The sequence below is a fragment of the Oncorhynchus mykiss genome, chromosome 15 (assembly GCF_057628025.1).
Source record: "Oncorhynchus mykiss isolate SJ-2025 chromosome 15, ASM5762802v1, whole genome shotgun sequence".
NCBI classification, from domain to species: Eukaryota; Metazoa; Chordata; class Actinopteri; order Salmoniformes; family Salmonidae; genus Oncorhynchus; species Oncorhynchus mykiss.
In genome coordinates this window covers 37,300,522-37,320,314 of record NC_143036.1, presented here as the reverse complement: position 1 = coordinate 37,320,314, position 19,793 = coordinate 37,300,522, and the positions used below count along the sequence as shown (strand labels likewise).

At 43.5% G+C, this 19,793-nt stretch overlaps 1 protein-coding gene across 4 annotated transcripts; it reads left to right on the top strand.

Moving 5' to 3' along the window:
- The first annotated feature begins 2,515 nt into the window (after window positions 1-2,515).
- Window positions 2,516-9,655, top strand: LOC118938917 (TOG array regulator of axonemal microtubules protein 1-like). 4 transcript variants are annotated; one of them, XR_016486664.1, is made up of 6 exons: window positions 2,516-3,609; window positions 4,061-4,322; window positions 4,963-5,068; window positions 5,220-5,455; window positions 6,378-6,536; window positions 7,600-7,731. XR_016486664.1 is itself a non-coding variant. In XM_090200010.1 (6 exons), the coding sequence occupies exons 2-6, from the start codon at window positions 5,000-5,002 to the stop codon at window positions 8,068-8,070; spliced, it is 606 nt and encodes a 201-aa protein (XP_090056136.1). In that variant the 5' UTR covers window positions 4,061-4,322; window positions 4,963-4,999; the 3' UTR covers window positions 8,071-9,655. The 4 variants fall into 4 exon arrangements, 3 of the variants coding, with proteins under 3 accessions (XP_090056135.1, XP_090056136.1, XP_036801477.2); XM_090200010.1 differs by lacking the exon at window positions 2,516-3,609 and adding an exon at window positions 8,061-9,655; XM_036945582.2 differs by lacking the exon at window positions 2,516-3,609 and having other exon boundaries at window positions 7,600-7,864.
- Window positions 9,656-19,793: the final 10,138 nt, after the last annotated feature.

The following is a 19,793-nucleotide window of genomic DNA, read 5'->3' as shown; positions in this document are numbered from 1 at the left end:
AGTCCTGTCTGGTCCAGCGACGGTAGGTTTGTGCCCATAGGCGACGCTGTTGCCGGTGATGTCTAATGAGGACCTGCCTTACAACAGGCCGACAAGCCCTCAGTTCAGCCTCTCAGCTTATAGGCGGGTAGTCTGAGCACTGATGTAGGGATTATGCGTGGGAAACATGGGACAGTGTTTAAACCCTTTACAATGAAGATCTGTGAAGTTACTTGGATTTTTACAAATTATCTTTGAAAGACAGGGTCCTAAAAAAGGGACGTTTATTTTTTTGCTGAGTTTATATACACTGCTCAAAAAAATAAAGGGAACACTAAAATAACACATCTGTCACGGTTTTCTGTATGGGAAAGAGAGTCAGACCAAAATGCGGCGTGGCTATTGCGATCCATGTTTAATGAAACTGAAGCAACATGAAACCAATACAAAAACTACAAAACAATAAACGTAACGAAAACCGAAACAGCCTAATAGTGGTGCACATACACACGACAGAAAAAGGACACTAAGGACAATCACCCACAAAACCCAACACCAAACAGGCTACCTAAATATGGTTCCCAATCAGAGACAATGACGAACTCCTGCCTCTGATTGAGAACCATATCAGGCCAAACATAGAACTAGACAAACTAGACATGTAACATAGAATGCCCACCCAGCTCACACCCTGACCAACCAAAACATAGAAACATACAAAGCAAACTATGGTCAGGGTGTGACAACATCCTAGATCTGAATGAATGAAATATTCTTATTAAATACTTTTTTCTTTACATAGTTGAATGTGCTGACAACAAAATCACACAAGAATTATCAATGGAAATCAAATGTATCAACCCATGGAGGTCTGGATTTGGAGTCACACTCAAAATTAAAGTGGAAAACCACACTGCAGGCTGATCCAACTTTGATGAATTGTCCATAAAACAAGTCAAAATGAGGCTCAGTAGTGTGTCTGGCCTCCACGTGCCTGTATTTTACCTTTATTTAACTAGGCAAGTCAGTTAAGAACAAATTCTTATTTTCAATGACAGCCTAGGAACAGTGGGTTAACTGTCTGTTCAGGGGCATAACGACATATTTGTACCTTGTCAGCTCGGGGGTTTGAACTTTCAACCTTCCTAGTCCAACACTCTACCCACTAGGCTACCCTGCCGCGTATGACCTCCCTACAACGCCTGGGCATGCTCCTGATGAGGTGGCGGATGGTCTCCTGAGGGATCTCCTCCCAGGCCTGGACTAAAGCATCCGCCAACTCCTGGACAGTCTGTGGTGCAACGTGGCGTTGGTGGATGGAGCGAGACATGATGTCCCAGATGTGCTCAATTGGATTCAGGTCTGGGGAACGGGCGGGCCAGTCCATAGCATCAATGCCTTCCTCTTGCAGGAACTGCTGACACACTCCAGCCACATGAGGTTGCAGTAGGAGGAACCCAGGGCCAACCACACCAGCATATGGTCTCACAAGGGGTCCGAGGATCTCATCTCGGTACCTAATGGCAGTCAGGTTACCTCTGGCGAGCACATGGAGGGCTGTGCGGCCCCCCAAAGACCCCACACCATGACTGACCCTCCGCCAAACCGGTCATGCTGGAAGATGTTGCAGGCAGCAGAACGTTCTCCACGGCGTCTCCAGACTGTAACGTCTGTCACATTTGCTCAGTGTGAACCTGCTTTCATCTGTGAAGAGCACAGGGCGCCAGTGGCGAATTTGCCAATCTTGGTGTTCTCTGGCAAATGCCAAACGTCCTGCACGGTGTTGGGCTGTAAGCACAACCCCCATCTGTGGAAGTCGGACCCTCATACCACCCTCATGGAGTCTGTTTCTGACCGTTTGAGCAGACACATGCACATTTGTGGCCTGCCGGAGGTAATTTTGCACGTCTCTGGCAGTGCTCCTCCTTGCACAAAGGCGGAGGTAGCGCTCCTGCTGCTGCGTTGTTGCCCTCCTACGGCCTCCTCCACGTCTCCTGATGTACTGGCCTGTCTCCTGGTAGCGCCTCCATGCTCTGGACACTACGCTGACAGACACAGCAAACGTTCTTGCCACATGTCGCATTGATGTGCTATCCTGGATGAGCTGCACTACCTGAGCCACTTGTGTGGGTTGTAGACTCCGTCTCATGCTACCACTAGAGTGAAAGCACCGACAGCATTCAAAAGTGACCAAAACATCAGCCAGGAAGCATAGGAACTGAGAAGTGGTCTGTGGTCCCCACCTGCAGAACCACTCCTTTATTGGGGGTGTCTTGCTAAATGCCTATAATTTCCACCTGTTGTCTATTCCATTTGCACAACAGCATGTGAAATTTATTGTCAATCAGTGTTGCTTCCTAAGTGGACAGTTTGATTTCACAGAAGGGTGATTGACTTGGAGTTACATAGTGTTGTTTAAGTGTTCCCTTTATTTTTTTGAGCAGTGTATATATATATATATATATATATATATATATATATATATATATATATATATATATAGTATTTACAAATTCACCACATTCATGATTTTATATGGGAATCAAAAAGCTTTCATTAATGTTCACCATGTGCTGATGTGCTCAGCACTCAACAGACCCCATTATGACATCACAATGTAACGGAAGCCTTGCCATGATGTCATTCCTGGTTCCATCTGACAAGCAACATTTAATTTCCACTCATTTCATGATAGATCTCTCACAGAGATAGGTTAAGTTCTTATTTTGAGAGTGTTAATATTTATCATCAATGGCTTATCGAGGGAGAAAATCAAGTGAGTTTGACAAACTCCAGAAGGAGAACTCACAGATGAAGAGCGTCATCGAAAACCTGAGGAAGCAAAACATGGCTTTAAACCAACAGGATGACCAGGACAAGTTTTCAAGTTTTGTAAGGCTCATCAGTTTTTCAAACGTTTTTCCAAAAATATCACTGTTTATTTTGTGGCTTCATAGACATACAGTAGGCCTACATCCATAAAATATTTTGCTTAAAACTTTTTTATGACACACTGTAGAGACTATTTTGCCTACTTCACTTCTGCTATACACTTCATACTGTACCATTGTGATCCAGGGATATCAGGAGAGCTACCCAATCCCAGAGGGCCATCGTGGCTTCATCAGTGATGCCAGACTTCTGCAGATGCAGAGAGCTGAGAGAGAGGCCATGGAAGCAAAGCAAAGAAAGATAAGTGCTATCCATGAGAATTATGTCCGGACTGCTCTCATCGGGGTTGGCAGCACCTTCGCACACCACTTCGTCCCCTCTATTCAGTGCATTCCGCGGCCGAAAGCTCCACCGAGGCCTTTGCCACGAAGGCTTGAACACTTAGCTCTGGCCCCACTGAAGAACGTGGTGGGGGTGGACGGAGCCCAAGTTCGACCTGGATCTCACTCTCTGGAGTCCATCCAGGTAAATAAGTCATTCAGCAGCAGTAGCGTGTGGCCTGTTCCCGTCCCTCCAACTGGAGCTCCCTCCAAGAGGGGCAAGAAGAAGAAGGGCAGGCGGGGAGTCAAAGCCCTGAAAGTCCAGTCGGACCAGGGCTGTGCTGACAACAACGGACCCATTGACCTGATGGAGGAGGTGAGGGACATCGAGGCTCACCTGAAGGAGGAGGCCTGGAAGGTAGGATGGACTTCGAATTTATTGTAAATGTGAAAATTTGCACTTCATAATTATACTTGGACCGATAAATTGCCAAAACAGATAGTTGTTCCATGTCTTAAAATCAAATCCAAATGTATTTGTCACATGTGCCGGACACAACAAGTGTGGCCCTTCCCGTGAAACCAACAGTGCAGTTCAAGAAGAGTTAAGAAAATATTTACCAAATAAACTACAAGTAAAAATTAATCATAATTAAAGTAACACAATGACATAACAATAACGAGGCTAAATACAGGGAGTATCGGTATCGAGTCAGTGTGTGGGGGTACAGGATAGAAAGGATACTCTCTTTGACAGCATGATAGAATAGATCCTAGAATACAGGATCTCTCTGTGTATTAGTTTATGTATATACTAGTTCTATATGTATTTCTATGATGGGAGCATTATTTTCTGGTCTACACCAAAGGTGGTACATGAGGTGAAGGCCATGGGCAGGAGAAGTTTGGGCTTGGACATGTCCACGGGGGAAATAGCCACCAGCTCTCTGGGAAGCCTGAGCTCAGTGGATATGAACACACCTGCTGAGCTCCGTGACTACTTGGATGTTGGGACCCCGGTCAAGTTGCGTGACAGCCCACCCAGGCCTGCTCCCCCTCCTACCAAGCCCAGGAGCAAACTGCCTCGGCCTATAAGGTTCCTCAGTCTGCCAAAGGCTGCCACCGGCTCAGGTCAGTCCCTCTCATGTACTCACACTAATGTAAATTAGACAGGGAGATGAAGCTAGGTAGATTGATAGAAAAACAGTAGGAAGGGAAGAGACACAAATGGCTTTAGCCCAGGGCCACACTTGATTTGCCTGTTTCACAGTGAGATAACCTTTACTCAAGGCTAATTGGACCCTTCTTCTGAGCAGGGTGCGCACCATAAATATATGTGCTAAATTTAAAATGATATCATAATGAACTAGTGTTAAAATATACAAACAGATATGGAAATGAGTAAATGCATAAATAAATAGATACAGTTCATAGAGAGATAGATGTCTGCTGTCAACCCATAGACAAGATGGCAGCCAGTGAGCCAAAGGGCCAAATAAAGAACCAGGCAAGATTGCAGCCCCTATCCAACCCAGAGCAGGCCCTGACTAAGACATTCAAGCTGCTCCACTCTGCCTCTGATGACTGGTGAGCATTCACTGTAGACAAGACCAATGGAGCTAGGCTAAAGGAAGCACAGTGTAGTGTCCTTGGAAATGTAGATTTGAGCTACAGGAACTTCTGAAATTAAGAGACCAGAGTCCTAATTGATGAACATCATTATAATGTTTTTGGAAAATGTTGTGCTTACGTTTCTTTCACTGAATTGCAGGGAGAAGAAGATCGAGGGCTTGACCTCTCTCCGTGTGATGGCTCAGAACCACATGGACATACTGATGCCTAAACTCCATGATATCTGCCTTGCCATTATAAATGAGGTAGCTGTATTCATTCACTGCCCTATTCATTCATCTGCACAAATCTGCTACATTTGGAGAACAAGTCAAATTATTGTGTCATGTTTCTGATGTCCGTGGGTTGTACTGCTCAACATTAATAGCTGGTCCTGTGTGTGTTATTATGATTCAGGTGAAGAACCTGCGCTCTGCAGTGTCCTGTGCTGCCATGGCCACACTGGGTGACATGTACGTTCACCTCCAGAGGGCCATGGACAGTGAGGTGGAGGGGACGGCACGCGTGCTGCTCCACAAAGCCAGCGAGGCCAACGCCTTCATCCGGCAGGGCGCCAACTTTGCCCTGGGTCACATGGTGCAGAGCTGCACCCCTACCCGTGTCATGAATGCCCTGCTGGTCGGTGGGCTGAGGTAAAGAGGGAGAAGGGTCAAGTAACACTCACTAAGGGGTAGATCCGGACTTCCACAAATTATCCTATTATCCAAGCCTCGAAATCGAGAAGATTGAAATACTGCTAGTTTTTATTTAACTGCCTTTTTCATCAGCATGCTAGGTTATTCCACAACACTTCCGGCAGCAACTCACCCCAACGCTAGACGTCACATTTGAATGGAATCACATTTATTTGTTATGTCTTATACTTCCTTGTGTTGTGTACTTCTTATTTTACCATTGCGTTATTTCGATTATTTTTAGCCATTGGTGGAGAGGTACTGTCTACTGATGTGTGCTAGCCTTTGGGGAGTAACAAGTCATTTATAAACCTTCATAAAGTATATATAGTGAACACTTAAGATTAGGGGCTATTAGTGAGGCACTGAGGTATTAGTAAGTGCATGTACTCACATTCATAAATGCACTCATTAATAAATACACCATTCATGACATTTATAAATACATTTATAAATACATATATAAATGGTGAGTCAACCATTAACAAATGCCTTGACAATAACTCCTTTATAACTGGTTTATAGTACATTAGTAGTACATTATGAATCATTTACAAATTGTGAACATACTATGATCAAACACCTTTATTAATTATCTGATAAGTCACGAACAAATCATTTAAAATAGCGTTTATAAATGTGTAAATAACTATTTATAGATTTCTTATTGACATTTACAAATGTAGGAATAATGATTTAATAAATGGTAAGTAAACTCTTTACAGTTTATAAATGGTATATTAAGGGACTTTAATATAAAGTCTTACCGAACATTTTGATCCATCGATGAGACTTCATCAATACAATCCATTATCATTCATCTCCTAACTCATGTATCTCTATGACATGTAACTGATGTGCTCTGTTTTTCCTTCCTCAGCCACCGTAACGCTGCGGTGAGGAGCTGCACTGCTCAGCACCTGGAGAGACTGGCTGAGGTCATGGGGACGGCTCGTCTCCTGTCGGGGAAGAAAGACCTCACTGACCGTTTCTTGATTGCCGTCAGTAAACTGGCTGTGGACCCTTCACAGGAAGTCAGGTGGGAAGTTCCTCCTGTAAAGTAGCTTGCTTCAACATAACAGTTAAGGCCGGGATTCAATCCATGGCTCGCTATAGCGCTAGATCGCCGACAATGCAGCTTTTAAAAGTAATTTAGTCTTGAGTCAACATCTGCAGTGTTTACCACAAATACAAATTGAAATTGCCTTTAAAAGCCACATTGTCGGCTGTCTACAGCATCTGTGCTAAAGGGTGTCATGGATTGAATTGCGGATTTTAGGTATTCGAAAACAACCATAGGTTCTCTTGGAGGAGAATAGTAATTGAAAACAAAAAGGAACAATTATAAATACAAATAAGTTCTACGTGGCATAGGAAAATCCAAGTCCAGGCACTCATGTGGGTTTGAAAGTTAAATTGCCAAATGCTTAGCGGGGATGTTTGGCCGGCAGGGATGTTCTTCTCCCATCGCCAACTAGCGACCTCCTGTGGTGGGCGGGGTGCAATGCACGCTGACACGATCGCCAGGTGTATGGTGTTTCCTCCGACACATTGGTGCTGCTGGCTTCCAGGTTCAGCGTGCAATGTGTCAAGAAGCAGTGCGGCTTGGCTGGGTTGTGTTTCGGAGGATGCACGGCTCTCGACCTTCCCCTCTCCAGAGTCCTTACAGGAGTTGCCGCGATGGGCAAAGATTGCAACTACCTATTGGATACCACAAAATTGGGGTAAAAATTACAAATGTAAATGAGTCCAAATATTCAGTACCTGATTCAGTTTCCTTCCTTCTGTTTGGTGCCTAATGAAGACAACCCTACTTGATCACAATTGTCGGTCTGAGCCAAGTGCTGTGCAGATTCGCTAAGATTTTCATAATAACGAACGGTTAATAACCAGTTGTTATATTGTTGAGATGATTTGTAGATCAGGTAATACGGTGCATTACTCAAACCGACCCTCTTGCCAATTCTACCTAATGTATGTCTTATTTTGATGGGATATTTTTTCTCAGGTTGCCATCAATTGAGTACAGTTTTTAATCACAGACAGCAGAAATGATTTGATATGTTGCACGTTTAAGATGATATTAATATCTTTGTCCACAGGCATCATGGTCGCAATATCTTGAGAAACGTGGCCACCAATGGCGAATTTGCTAAAATGTGGGACAAATTCGCTCCGAGGAAAGAGCAAGAATCCTTGAGGGAGGTCATCTCAAAGGTTAACCTCAAAGAATGGTACATTCTCTCTGGATGATTAGAAGAAGTGTGACAAATTAGCTGATATGATTACAGAAATCCAATCCCACTGGGCACAGACATCAATGTCTAGTTTTGATTTAAATTTGGAACTCAACCAAAATGTGAAATCCACCAAAAATGTTGGTTAAAAGTTGGGTGGGAAAAAAAACAATTGTGTTTTCCACGTTGATTCACCGTCATCACATAGATTTTTGTTGTTGTTGAAATGAGGTGCAAATAATGTTTATTCAACCAGTTTTGGCCCAATGGGATGAATTTAATATACTGTAAGATTATATCTTTCTCTCTTTTCTCTTTTTCAACAGGAATATCTGAATAATCCCCAATTTTACGATAAATTTGTATCTAAATATTTGCACATTTCCCAACTTGACTATTATCCCCTCCAGTCCCCAAACTCCAATATTTTAGCTCATTCTAAGAAATTTGACACCCTCCTCTAAACCCCCATGTAAATGCATCTTTAAACTGCATTGACTCCTTGTCCAAGTCCTGAATCCACTATAAGGCCATATGAACCACATTCAAAGCACAATAGTGATCTACTGAAACCATACTCACCATCTCAGGGGGTGCTCAGATCCTCAACCACTGACCTCCACACCATCCTCAAAACCAGCAGTCCTCTTTTGGAGGCAGATTGGTCAGTGCTCCTGTATGGCACCAACATTGTGGATTTTCATCCAATACTTCTGGACTATGAGAACATTGTTTGGACAATAAAATTAGGTAAAATGGAAGCTGGCTACAGTCTCAGTTTTATCCTCCAAGACAGTGTGAGGATGTGTAACAACAATACCTGTGGTTTAACTTGATGGTCAGGGCCAGATTACCGAATGGGCACGCAGGGCACCTGCCCTGTGGGCCTCGACCTCCAGGCAATATCATCATAAATCCAAAACTAAAAGTATAGTGAATGTATATTACAGTACGTGGACGTTTTACAATTTGTGAGCTCATTTCATTCTTTGTAGCCATGTTTTATATACATTTGTGCGTATTTTGTAGTAAGTCGTGAGCATTTGAAAACATTTAGTGGGGATGTTTTATATCAATTTGCTTACTGGTGCTCTTAAATGCCGTCCCTAGGAGGGGTGCGTCACTTGAGTGGGTTGAGTCACTGACGTGATCTTCCTGCCTGGGTTGGCGCCCAGTATGCTCTCTCTAATTCTCTCGTTCTTTCTTTCTTTCATTCTTTCTTTCTTTCTTTCTTTCTTTCTTTCTTTCTTTCTTTCTTTCTTTCTTTCTCTCTCTCTCTCTCGGGCAACTGAGCGTTCCTTGCTGTCCACAGTCCACCTGGCTGTGCTGCTGCTCCAGTTTTAACTGTTCTGCCTGTGGCTATGGAACCCTGACCTGTTCACTGGAAGTGCTTCCTGTCCCAGACCTGTTGTTTTCAACTCTCTAGAGACAGCAGGAGCGGTAGAGATACTCTGAATGATCGGCTATGAAAAGCCAACTGACATTTACTCCTGAGGTGCTGACCTGTTGCACCCTCGACAACCACTGTGATTATTATTATTTGACCCTGCTGGTCATCTATGAACATTTGAACATCTTGGCCATGTTCTGTTATAATCTCCACTCGGCACAGCCAGAAGAGGACTGGCCACCCCTCATAGCCTGGTTCCTCTAGGTTTCTTCTTAGGTTCTGGCCTTTCTAGGGAGTTTTTCCTAGCCACCGTGCTTCTACACCTGCATTGCTTGCTGTCAGGAGGAATGGGCCAAAATTCACCCTACTTATTGCGGGAAGCTTGTGGAAGGCTACCTGAAATGTTTTACCCAAGTAAAACAATTTACAGGCAATGCTACCAAATACTAATTGAGTGTATGTAAACTTCTGACCCACTGGGAATGTGATGAAAGAAATACAAGCTGAAATAAATCATTCTCTCTACTATTATTCTGACATTTCACATTTCATTCATTTCATAAAATAAAGTGGTGATCCTAAATGACCTAAAACAGGGAATTTTACTAAGATTAAATTTCAGGAATTGTGAAAAGGAATTGTGAGTTTAAATGTATTTGGCTAAGGTGTATGTAAACTTTCGACTTCAACTGCATATTTCCCCTATAGGCAACAATGGTACGACCTTCAGAGTTCCACAAGCAATTTGTTGTTTACGTTACAACGTGGGCATGTCTCATTGCCAACAATAGTGAAGCAGGCATTGTGACGTAGAACAATGGGCTGGGCATAGAACATTCGGAAACAGAGTTGGTGCCACGGTGCTCAATAGAACTAATAGGAGCTGGCAGGGTGAAAAATGCTCTAAAATAAGGCCTGTTTTTTTTTACTATTTAAAAACTATGGCAAGAAGCTGGAATATGGTAATATGAAACTGGGCTCCACGGCGGATGCAATGAACTAGTTTTTTTAATCAGAAAAAAGCATTGTTAAAAATGTAATGAGTCCAGCCTAACTGGAGCATCTAGGCTAGTCACTTCTCAGGGAAAGGATGCTCTTCAGTCGGTCTCTTGTCCACCAAGTGATAAGAACACTCATAGGGTCGGTTTGGTGGTTTCTTCAAGTTCAATGCTTTGAGCCAAAGCCAAAGAGACTCCTCATCCATAGGAGGTGGGTGCAAATCAAAAGGTGCACAGCTGCACAACTGCACTCCAATCTCAAAAAGGTTTGGTGGACAAAACAGTCCTGCTCCATGAACAGCTTCCGTTTCTGCCAGTAATTGTGGCATCCCCTTACCGAACATTAAATGCCCATATTGCATGAATCCATGTTTGGGAAGTTATCGAGTTAGCTAGCTGCGAACTACTGTCCGGAAGTGCTTAACCGGAAGTCCCCCACAATTAAAAAAAAAAAACGAGACAGAACCAATCCAATCAGTTAAGTATATAGTGGGTGAAGGCATTCACAGCTGACTGCTCAGACGGGTGAGGGCATTCCAGCCAACCATTTTTTACTTGGTCCTTCTAGCCAGATTAAGTGACCAACAGTTTTTTTACATGGTCCGTCATTTCTCCGGATTTAGCTACCAATAGATTTTACAGATAACCAAGATACAGTGGGGAGAACTAGTATTTGATAACCTGCAAAATCAGCAGTGTTTCCTACTTACAAAGCATGTAGAGGTCTAATTTTTATCATAGGTACACTTCAACTGATAGACGGAATATAAAACAAAAATCCAGAAAATCACATTGTATGATTTTTATGTAATACATTTGCATTTTATTGCATGACATAACTATTTGATACATCAGAAAGCAGAACTTAATATTTGGTACAGAAACCTGTGTTTGCAATTACAGAGATCATACGTTTCCTGTAGTTCTTGACCAGGTTTGCACACACTGCAGCAGGGATTTTGGCCCACTCCTCCATACAGACCTTTAGGTTTCGGGGCTGTCGCTGGGCAATAAGGACTTTCAGCTCCCTCCAAAGATTTCCTATTGGGTTCAGGTCTCGACTGGCGAGACCACTCCAGGACCTTGAGATGCTTCTTACGGAGCCACTCCTTAGTTGCCCTGGCTGTGTGTTTCGGGTCGTTGTCATGCTGTAAGACCCAGCCACGACCCATCTTCAATGCTCTTACTGAGGGAAGGAGGTTGTTGGCCAAGATCTCGCGATACATGGCCCCATCCATCCTCCCCTCAATACGGTGCAGTCGTCCTGTCCCCTTTGCAGAAATGCATCCCCAAAGAATGATGTTTCCACCTCCATACTTCACGGTTGGGATGGTATTCTTGGGGTTGTACTCATCCTTCTTCTTCCTCCAAACACGGTGAGTGGAGTTTAGACCAAAAAGCTCTATTTTTGTCTCATCAGACCACATCACCTTCTCCCATTCCTCCTCTGGATCATCGGGTCATTGGCCAACTTCAGATGGGCCTGGACATGTGCTGGCTTGAGCAGGGGGACCTTGCGCTCGCTGCAGCATTTTAATCCATGACGGCGTAGTGTGTTACTAATGGTTTTCTTTGAGACTGTGGTCCCAGCTCTCTTCAGGTCATTGACCAGGTCCTGCTGTGTAGTTCTGGGCTGATCCCTCACCTTCCTCATGATCATTTATGCCCCACGCGGTGAGATCTTGCATGGAGCCCCAGACCAAGGATGGTTGACCATCATCTTGAACTTCTTCCATTTTCTAATAATTGTGCCAACAGTTGTTGCCTTCTCACCGAGCTACTTGCCTATTGTCCTGTAGCTCATCCCAGCCTTGTGCAGGTCTACATTTTTATCCCTGATGTCCTTACACAGCTCTCTGGTCTTGGCCATTGTTTAGAGGTTGGCGTCTGTTTGATTGAGTGTGTGGACAGGTGTCTTTTATACAGGTAACGAGTTCAAACAGGTGCAGTTAATACAGGTAATGAGTGGAGAACAGGAGGACTTCTTAAAGAAAAACTAACTGCTCTGTGAGAGCCGGAATTCTTACTGGTTGGTAGGTGATCAAATACTTATGTCATGCAATAAAATGAAAATTAATTACTTAAAAATCATACAATGTGAGTTTCTGGATTTTTGTTTTAGATTTTGTCTCAAGTTGAAGTGTACCAATGAGAAAAATTACAGACCTCTACATGCTTTGTAAGTAGGAAAACCAGCAAAATCGGCAGTGTATCAAATACTTGTTCTCCCCACTATACATGTAATACCCTTGTTTTGAACTAGGTATTGAGTTTATTCTTGTTAAAACCAAGTACTGAGTATATTTGTTATAATTAATTGGTATTATATTTAAAGGGTGATTGAATTGCTCCTAAATTGTAATGTTGTTAATGCATTTCTTTTTGAATAAATATTTATTTAATGTGTAAGTGAATAGTTGGGTTTGATTTGAAGTTAATGTTTTGACCAATAAGGTCGCTTGTTAAGCTGTGGCCAATGGGAGAGTAGACCTGGTTAATGGGAGGCTTGGGGGAAAAAAAGAGGGAAAGAGACGTTGAGAAAAGATGTACGTTTTACATTAGGACCGTTGGTGAAGAAAATTATAAAAGAAGACGACAAAACGAGAACAAAACCCATACCTACTAAGACTTGAAGGGAAATACCGATTTTATAAGAGAGTTGTTATAATTTTGTTAAGACTTAGTAAAGACTGAAGCTACCGTCTCATCGTGGAGGTATTTGACAGGCTTGAGGTTAGCCTAGCATCGTGTAACACCGAGAGATAATTGGTTGGGAAAGCTTAACGAGTTCGTGGTCCCATGGGATATCGGTTACGGCTAAGGAGTACTGTCTGCATTGATAGCGGTGCTTGCTGTGGATGTTGTGAGGAAATCTGCAAGGAACTGCCTTACTTCGCTGAAGGAATATCTACAAGTAGTGAGTAATCACAACGTGAGGTGCTTCTGGACTTTGTGTGTCGTCGGTTTTTTAAGCTCCAACGGGTTATTAAACTTGAAATAATTTAGACATGGGTTGTGCACGACTCACTGGGGTTTATAATCTTTATTTCTTTTTGATGTTGTGCTATGAAAATGTAATACACATATTGAACCTTATGTATGTTTCCTTGGTGGAGTCATTTACTGTTTCAATTTAATTGAATGTATGGGATAGCCTATCCTGATACAATAACAGAAACCTATAATAATTTCATCTGAAGTTAATACCCTGTTGTCATCACCCTAGACAGTTTACAATAGGAATTCTTATTGGAGATGTCCTTCCCACATAACATCCCATGCTGTTGAGATACTCTACATAAGTTAATAATGTGAGAGTCATATTCGAGCCTGGTGAGAGTTCTTGGCCTAACCACAGGGGTTACTTGGAAAGACTCATGAGACCATAGGCCTACTGGTAAAATGCACATGAGGGGGTACTTCAGGGGTACTCCGGGCAGAACAAAATTCAGTTGGTGGTACAGTAACCAAAAAAGTTGGGAACCACTGGTATAGCCTATGCGCACGGTTAACTGTCTCTCTGCCTGCCCCGATCCTCACTCTCCCTCGCCTGCTCCCTTTATGAAAAACGCTAGTGTGCGTTTCTCTTCGGTCTGTTGCGTGTTGAATAGCTCAGCATACTCATTGATAGCCCTTACTTTAGTGAACTTGCACGAGACATTGCAAGTCAAGAAATTGCACAATACATAATTTCAATACCCTATTGTTTTGTTTTGCACACTTCGTACAAAATAATACAATGCAGTACTACAGGATATTTCTTAACGTAACTCTTTATTAGCTAGCTATAACAGGCATGTTCACATATCGCCAACCAGGATCAATCTGCCATGACCTAACCATTTGGGTGGTCTTAACCAATCATAGCACAGTATGATATGGCGGTAAAATGCGTCCAATTACAATTCCGTATGTTTACACATGAACAATACATCCCCCTTCTTTTAAAACAAAAAAAATGTTTACATATTCTAAGGGTTTCTTTTGAATACATGCTCTGTAGTTTGATCTCAAGGTAGGTAACCATTTATATTGCATACTACACCAACTGATTCAACAGACTCAAACAATAATCCAACATACTGTTACTTTTCAAACAAGGGATTCTCAGCAACTCAGCTTTCACTGTAGAAATAACATCTTAACATTTCAAACCACTACAATACCAAAGCATTTCAAGTGAACTTTCAATAACAAGTTTACAGTCTGGAACTCTTTTAGGGCAGCGATCCGCCTACACCCTTTGACATTTCACAGGTCTAGGACAGCTCTGGGCTTGACCTCTCTTCCTGACCTTGTGCGATATGATGCTGAGCATGCTTCTGTCAGTCATCAGTTCTTATGGTGTTGCAGGTAAGTGTGGTGTATGTTGTGCTGTGTCTGTGTGTGTGTGTGTGTGTTTAGTCCATCACGTTCTCTTTCAGGGGAACAGTTCATCTCATCAGTGTGTTGTTCTTTTGTGTTCAGTAGGTGACGACGATTGCAGTGTGATCCTTCTGCGGTGCGGACGTGATATGAACGTTCTGTGTCAGCTGGCTGGATGACGACTACTGGCTTCCAGAGGCCATGCTCCTGGATTCTAACTGACTCTCCGTCAATCAGTGGTGGCAGTGGTCTAGCTGACCTGTCGTAGTGTCGCTTTTGTTGTTGTTGTTGTCTCTGTGCACGTTTTCCATGCATTTCCTATTAGCTGACGACCTCAGTTTGCAGCTGTTGGTTGGTGCTGGGAAGGATTGAGCGAAGTCTGCGGCTCATCAACAGCTGGGCTGGGGATTTGAAGTTGTCAACTGGAGTGTTGCAGTATTCAAGAAGACTGAGGTAGGGGTCTCTCGTCTGCTTTTGCTTTGTCCATGAGTGATTTAGCAATCTGCACAGATTTTTCAGCGAGGCCATTACTTTGAGGGTAATATGGGCTTGTGGTGACTTGTAAACTCCCATGCTTTTGTGAAGGATTCAAACTCATTTGATTTGTAACAGTGTCCATTGTCAGATATTAAAGTCTCTACAAAGGCTGCTTTCAGCTTGTGTATCACGGCTGCAGATGTGGTGCTGTGAAGCTTGTTGAGTTCGAAGTATCTGCTGTAGTAAATCAAATTTATTTTCAAATCAAATTTATTTTATATAGCCCTTCGTACATCAGCTGATATCTCAAAGTGCTGTACAGAAACCCAGCCTAAAACCCCAAACAGCAAGCAATGCAGGTGAAGAAGCACGGTGGCTAGGAAAAACTCCCTAGAAAGGCCAAAACCTAGGAAGAAACCTAGAGAGGAACCAGGCTATGTGGGGTGGCCAGTCCTCTTCTGGCTGTGCCGGGTGGAGATTATAACAAAACATGGTCAAGATGTTCAAATGTTCATAAATGACCAGCATGGTCGAATAATAATAAGGCAGAATAGTTGAAACTGGAGCAGCAGCACAGTCAGGTGGACTGGGGACAGCAAGGAGTCATCATGTCAGGTATTCCTGGGGCATGGTCCTAGGGCTCAGGTCCTCCGAGAGAGAGAAAGAAAGAGAGAATTAGAGAGAGCATATGTGGGATGGCCAGTCCTCTTCTGGCTGTGCCGGGTGGAGATTATAACAGAACATGGCCAAGATGTTCAAATGTTCATAAATGATCAGCATGGTCGAATAATAATAAGGCAGAACAGTTGAAACTGGAGCAGCAGCACAGCCAGGTGGACTGGGGACAGCAAGGAGTCATCATGTCAGGTAGTCCTGGGGCATGGTCCTAGGGCTCAGGTCCTCCGAGAGAGAGAAAGAGAGAAGGAGAGAATTAGAGAACGCACACTTAGATTCACACAGGACACCGAATAGGACAGGAGAAGTACTCCAGATATAACAAACTGACCCTAGCCCCCCGACACATAAACTACTGCAGCATAAATACTGGAGGCTGAGACAGGAGGGGTCAGGAGACACTGTGGCCCACTCCGAGGACACCCCCGGACAGGGCCAAACAGGAAGGATATAACCCCACCCACTTTGCCAAAGCACAGCCCCCACACCACTAGAGGGATATCTTCAACCACCAACTTACCATCCTGAGACAAGGCTGAGTATAGCCCACAAAGACCTCCGCCACGGCACAACTTAAGGGGGGGGGGGGGGGGCGCCAACCCAGACAGGATGACCACATCAGTGACTCAACCCACTCAGGTGACGCACCTCCTCCAGGGACGGCATGAGAGAGCCCCAGTAAAGCCAGTGACTCAGCCCCTGTAATAGGGTTAGAGGCAGAGAATCCCAGTGGAAAGAGGGGAACCGGCCAGGCAGAGACAGCAAGGGTGGTTCGTTGCTCCAGAGCCTTTCCGTTCACCCTCCCACTCCTGGGCCAGACTACACTCAATCATATGACCCACTGAAGAGATGAGTCTTCAGTAGAGACTTAAAGGTTGAGACCGAGTTTGCGTCTCTGACATGGGTAGGCAGACCGTTCCATAAAAATGGAGCTCTATAGGAGAAAGTCCTGCCTCCAGCTGTTTGCTTAAAAATTCTAGGGACAATTAGGAGGCCTGCGTCTTGTGACCGTAGCGTACGTGTAGGTATGTACGGCAGGACCAAATCAGAGAGATAGATAGGAGCAAGCCCATGTAATGCTTTGTAGGTTAGCAGTAAAACCTTGAAATCAGCCCTTGCTTTGACAGGAAGCCAGTGTAGAGAGGCTAGCACTGGAGTAATATGATCAAATTTTTTGGTTCTAGTCAGGATTCTAGCAGCCGTATTTAGCACTAACTGAAGTTTATTTAGTGCTTTATCCGGGTAGCCGGAAAGTAGAGCATTGCAGTAGTCTAACCTGGAAGTGACAAAAGCATGGATTAATTTTTCTGCATCATTTTTGGACAGAAAGTTCCTGATTTTTGCAATGTTTCGTAGATGGAAAAAAGCTGTCCTTGAAATGGTCTTGATATGTTCTTCAAAAGAGAGATCAGGGTCCAGAGTAACGCCGAGGTCCTTCACAGTTTTATTTGAGACGACTGTACAACCATTAAGATTAATTGTCAGATTCAACAGAAGATCTCTTTGTTTCTTGGGACCTAGAACAAGCATCTCTGTTTTGTCCGAGTTTAAAAGTAGAAAGTTTGCAGCCATCCACTTCCTTATGTCTGAAACACATTCTTCTAGCAAGGGCAATTTTGGGGCTTCACCATGTTTAATTGAAATGTACAGCTGTGTGTCATCTGCATAGCAGTGAAAGTTAACATTATGTTTTCGAATAACATCCCCAAGAGGTAAAATATATAGTGAAAACAATAGTGGTCCTAAAACGGAACCTTGAGGAACACCGAAATTTACAGTTGATTTGTCAGAGGACAGACCATTCACAGAGACAAACTGATATCTTTCCGACAGATAAGATCTAAACCAGGCCAGAACTTGTCCGTGTAGACCAATTTGGGTTTCCAATCTCTCCAAAAGAATGTGGTGATCGATGGTATCAAAAGCAGCACTAAGGTCTAGGAGCACGAGGACAGATGCAGAGTCTCGGTCCGATGCCATTAAAATGTCATTTACCACCTTCACAAGTGCCGTCTCAGTGCTATGATGGGGTCTAAAACCAGACTGAAGCATTTCGTATACATTGTTTGTCTTCAGGAAGGCAGTGAGTTGTTGCGCAACAGCCTTTTCTAAAATTTTTGAGAGGAATGGAAGATTCGATATAGGCCGATAGTTTTTTATATTTTCTGGGTCAAGGTTTGGCTTTTTCAAGAGAGGCTTTATTACTGCCACTTTTAATGAGTTTGGTACACATCCGGTGGATAGAGAGCCGTTTATTATGTTCAACATAGGAGGGCCAAGCACAGGAAGCAGCTCTTTCAGTAGTTTAGTTGGAATAGGGTCCAGTATGCAGCTTGAAGGTTTAGAGGCCATGATTATTTTCATCATTGTGTCAAGAGATATAGTACTAAAACACTTGAGTGTCTCTCTTGATCCTAGGTCCTGGCAGAGTTGTGCAGACTCAGGACAACTGAGCTTTGAAGGAATACGCAGATTTAAGGAAGAGTCCGTAATTTGCTTTCTAATAATCATAATCTTTTCCTCAAAGAAGTTCATGAATTTATCACTGCTAAAGTGAAAGTCATCCTCTCTTGGGGAATGCTGCTTTTTAGTTAGCTTTGCGACAGTATCAAAAAGGAATTTCGGATTGTTCTTATTTTCCTCAATTAAGTTAGAAAAATAGGATGATCGAGCAGCAGTAAGGGCTCTTCGGTACTGCACAGTACTGTCTTTCCAAGCTAGTCGGAAGACTTCCAGTTTGGTGTGGCGCCATTTCCGTTCCAATTTTCTGGAAGCTTGCTTCAGAGCTCGGGTATTTTCTGTGTACCAGGGAGCTAGTTTCTTATGAGAAATGTTTTTAGTTTTTAGGGGTGCAACTGCATCTAGGGTATTGCGCAAGGTTAAGTTGAGTTCCTCAGTTAGGTGGTTAACTGATTTTTGTCCTCTGGCGTCCTTGGGTAGGCAGAAGGAGTCTGGAAGGACATCAAGGAATCTTTGTGTTGTCTGTGAATTTATAGCACGACTTTTGATGATCCTTGGTTGGGGTCTGAGCAGATTATTTGTTGCAATTGCAAACGTAATAAAATGGTGGTCCGATAGTCCAGGATTATGAGGAAAAACATTAAGATTCACAACATTTATTCCATGGGACAAAACTAGGTCCAGCGTATGACTGTGACAGTGAGTGGGTCCAGAGACATGTTGGACAAAACCCACTGAGTCGATGATGGCTCCGAAAGCCTTTTGGAGTGGGTCTGTGGACTTTTCCATGTGAATATTAAAGTCACCAAAGATTAGAATATTATCCGCTATGACTACAAGGTCCGATAGGAATTCAGGGAACTCAGTGAGGAACGCTGTATATGGCCCAGGAGGCCTGTAAACAGTAGCTATAAAAAGTGATTGAGTAGGCTGCATAGATTTCATGACTAGAAGCTCAAAAGACGAAAACGTCATTTTTTTTTTTGTAAATTGAAATTTGCTATCGTAAATGTTAGCAACACCTCCGCCTTTGCGGGATGCACGGGGGATATGGTCACTAGTGTAGCCAGGAGGTGAGGCCTCATTTAACACAGTAAATTCATCAGGCTTAAGCCATGTTTCAGTCAGGCCAATCACATCAAGATTATGATCAGTGATTAGTTCATTGACTATAATTGCCTTTGAAGTAAGGGATCTAACATTAAGTAGCCCTATTTTGAGATGTGAGGTATCATGATCTCTTTCAATAATGACAGGAATGGAGGTGGTCTTTATCCTAGTGAGATTGCTAAGGCGAACACCGCCATGTTTAGTTTTGCCCAACCTAGGTCGAGGCACAGACACGGTCTCAATGGTGATAGCTGAGCTGACTACACTGACTGTGCTAGTGGCAGACTCCACTATGCTGGCAGGCTGGCTAACAGCCTGCTGCCTGGCCTGCGCCCTATTTCATTGTGGAGCTAGAGGAGTTAGAGCCCTGTCTATGTTGGTAGATAAAATGAGAGCACCCCTCCAGCTAGGATGGAGTCCGTCACTCCTCAGCAGGTCAGGCTTGGTCCTGTTTGTGGGCGAGTCCCAGAAAGAGGGCCAATTATCTACAAATTCTATCTTTTGGGAGGGGCAGAAAACAGTTTTCAACCAGCGATTGAGTTGTGAGACTCTGCTGTAGAGCTCATCACTCCCCCTAACTGGGA

Coding starts and splice junctions, on each gene's coding strand:
- LOC118938917 (XM_090200009.1), top strand. CDS start 3,127: ATGCAGAGAGCTGAGAGAGAGGCCATGGAAGCAAAGCAAAGAAAGATA. Junction 3,610..4,060: donor TGAAGGAGGAGGCCTGGAAG/GTAGGATGGACT, acceptor TCTACACCAAAG/GTGGTACATGAGGTGAAGGC.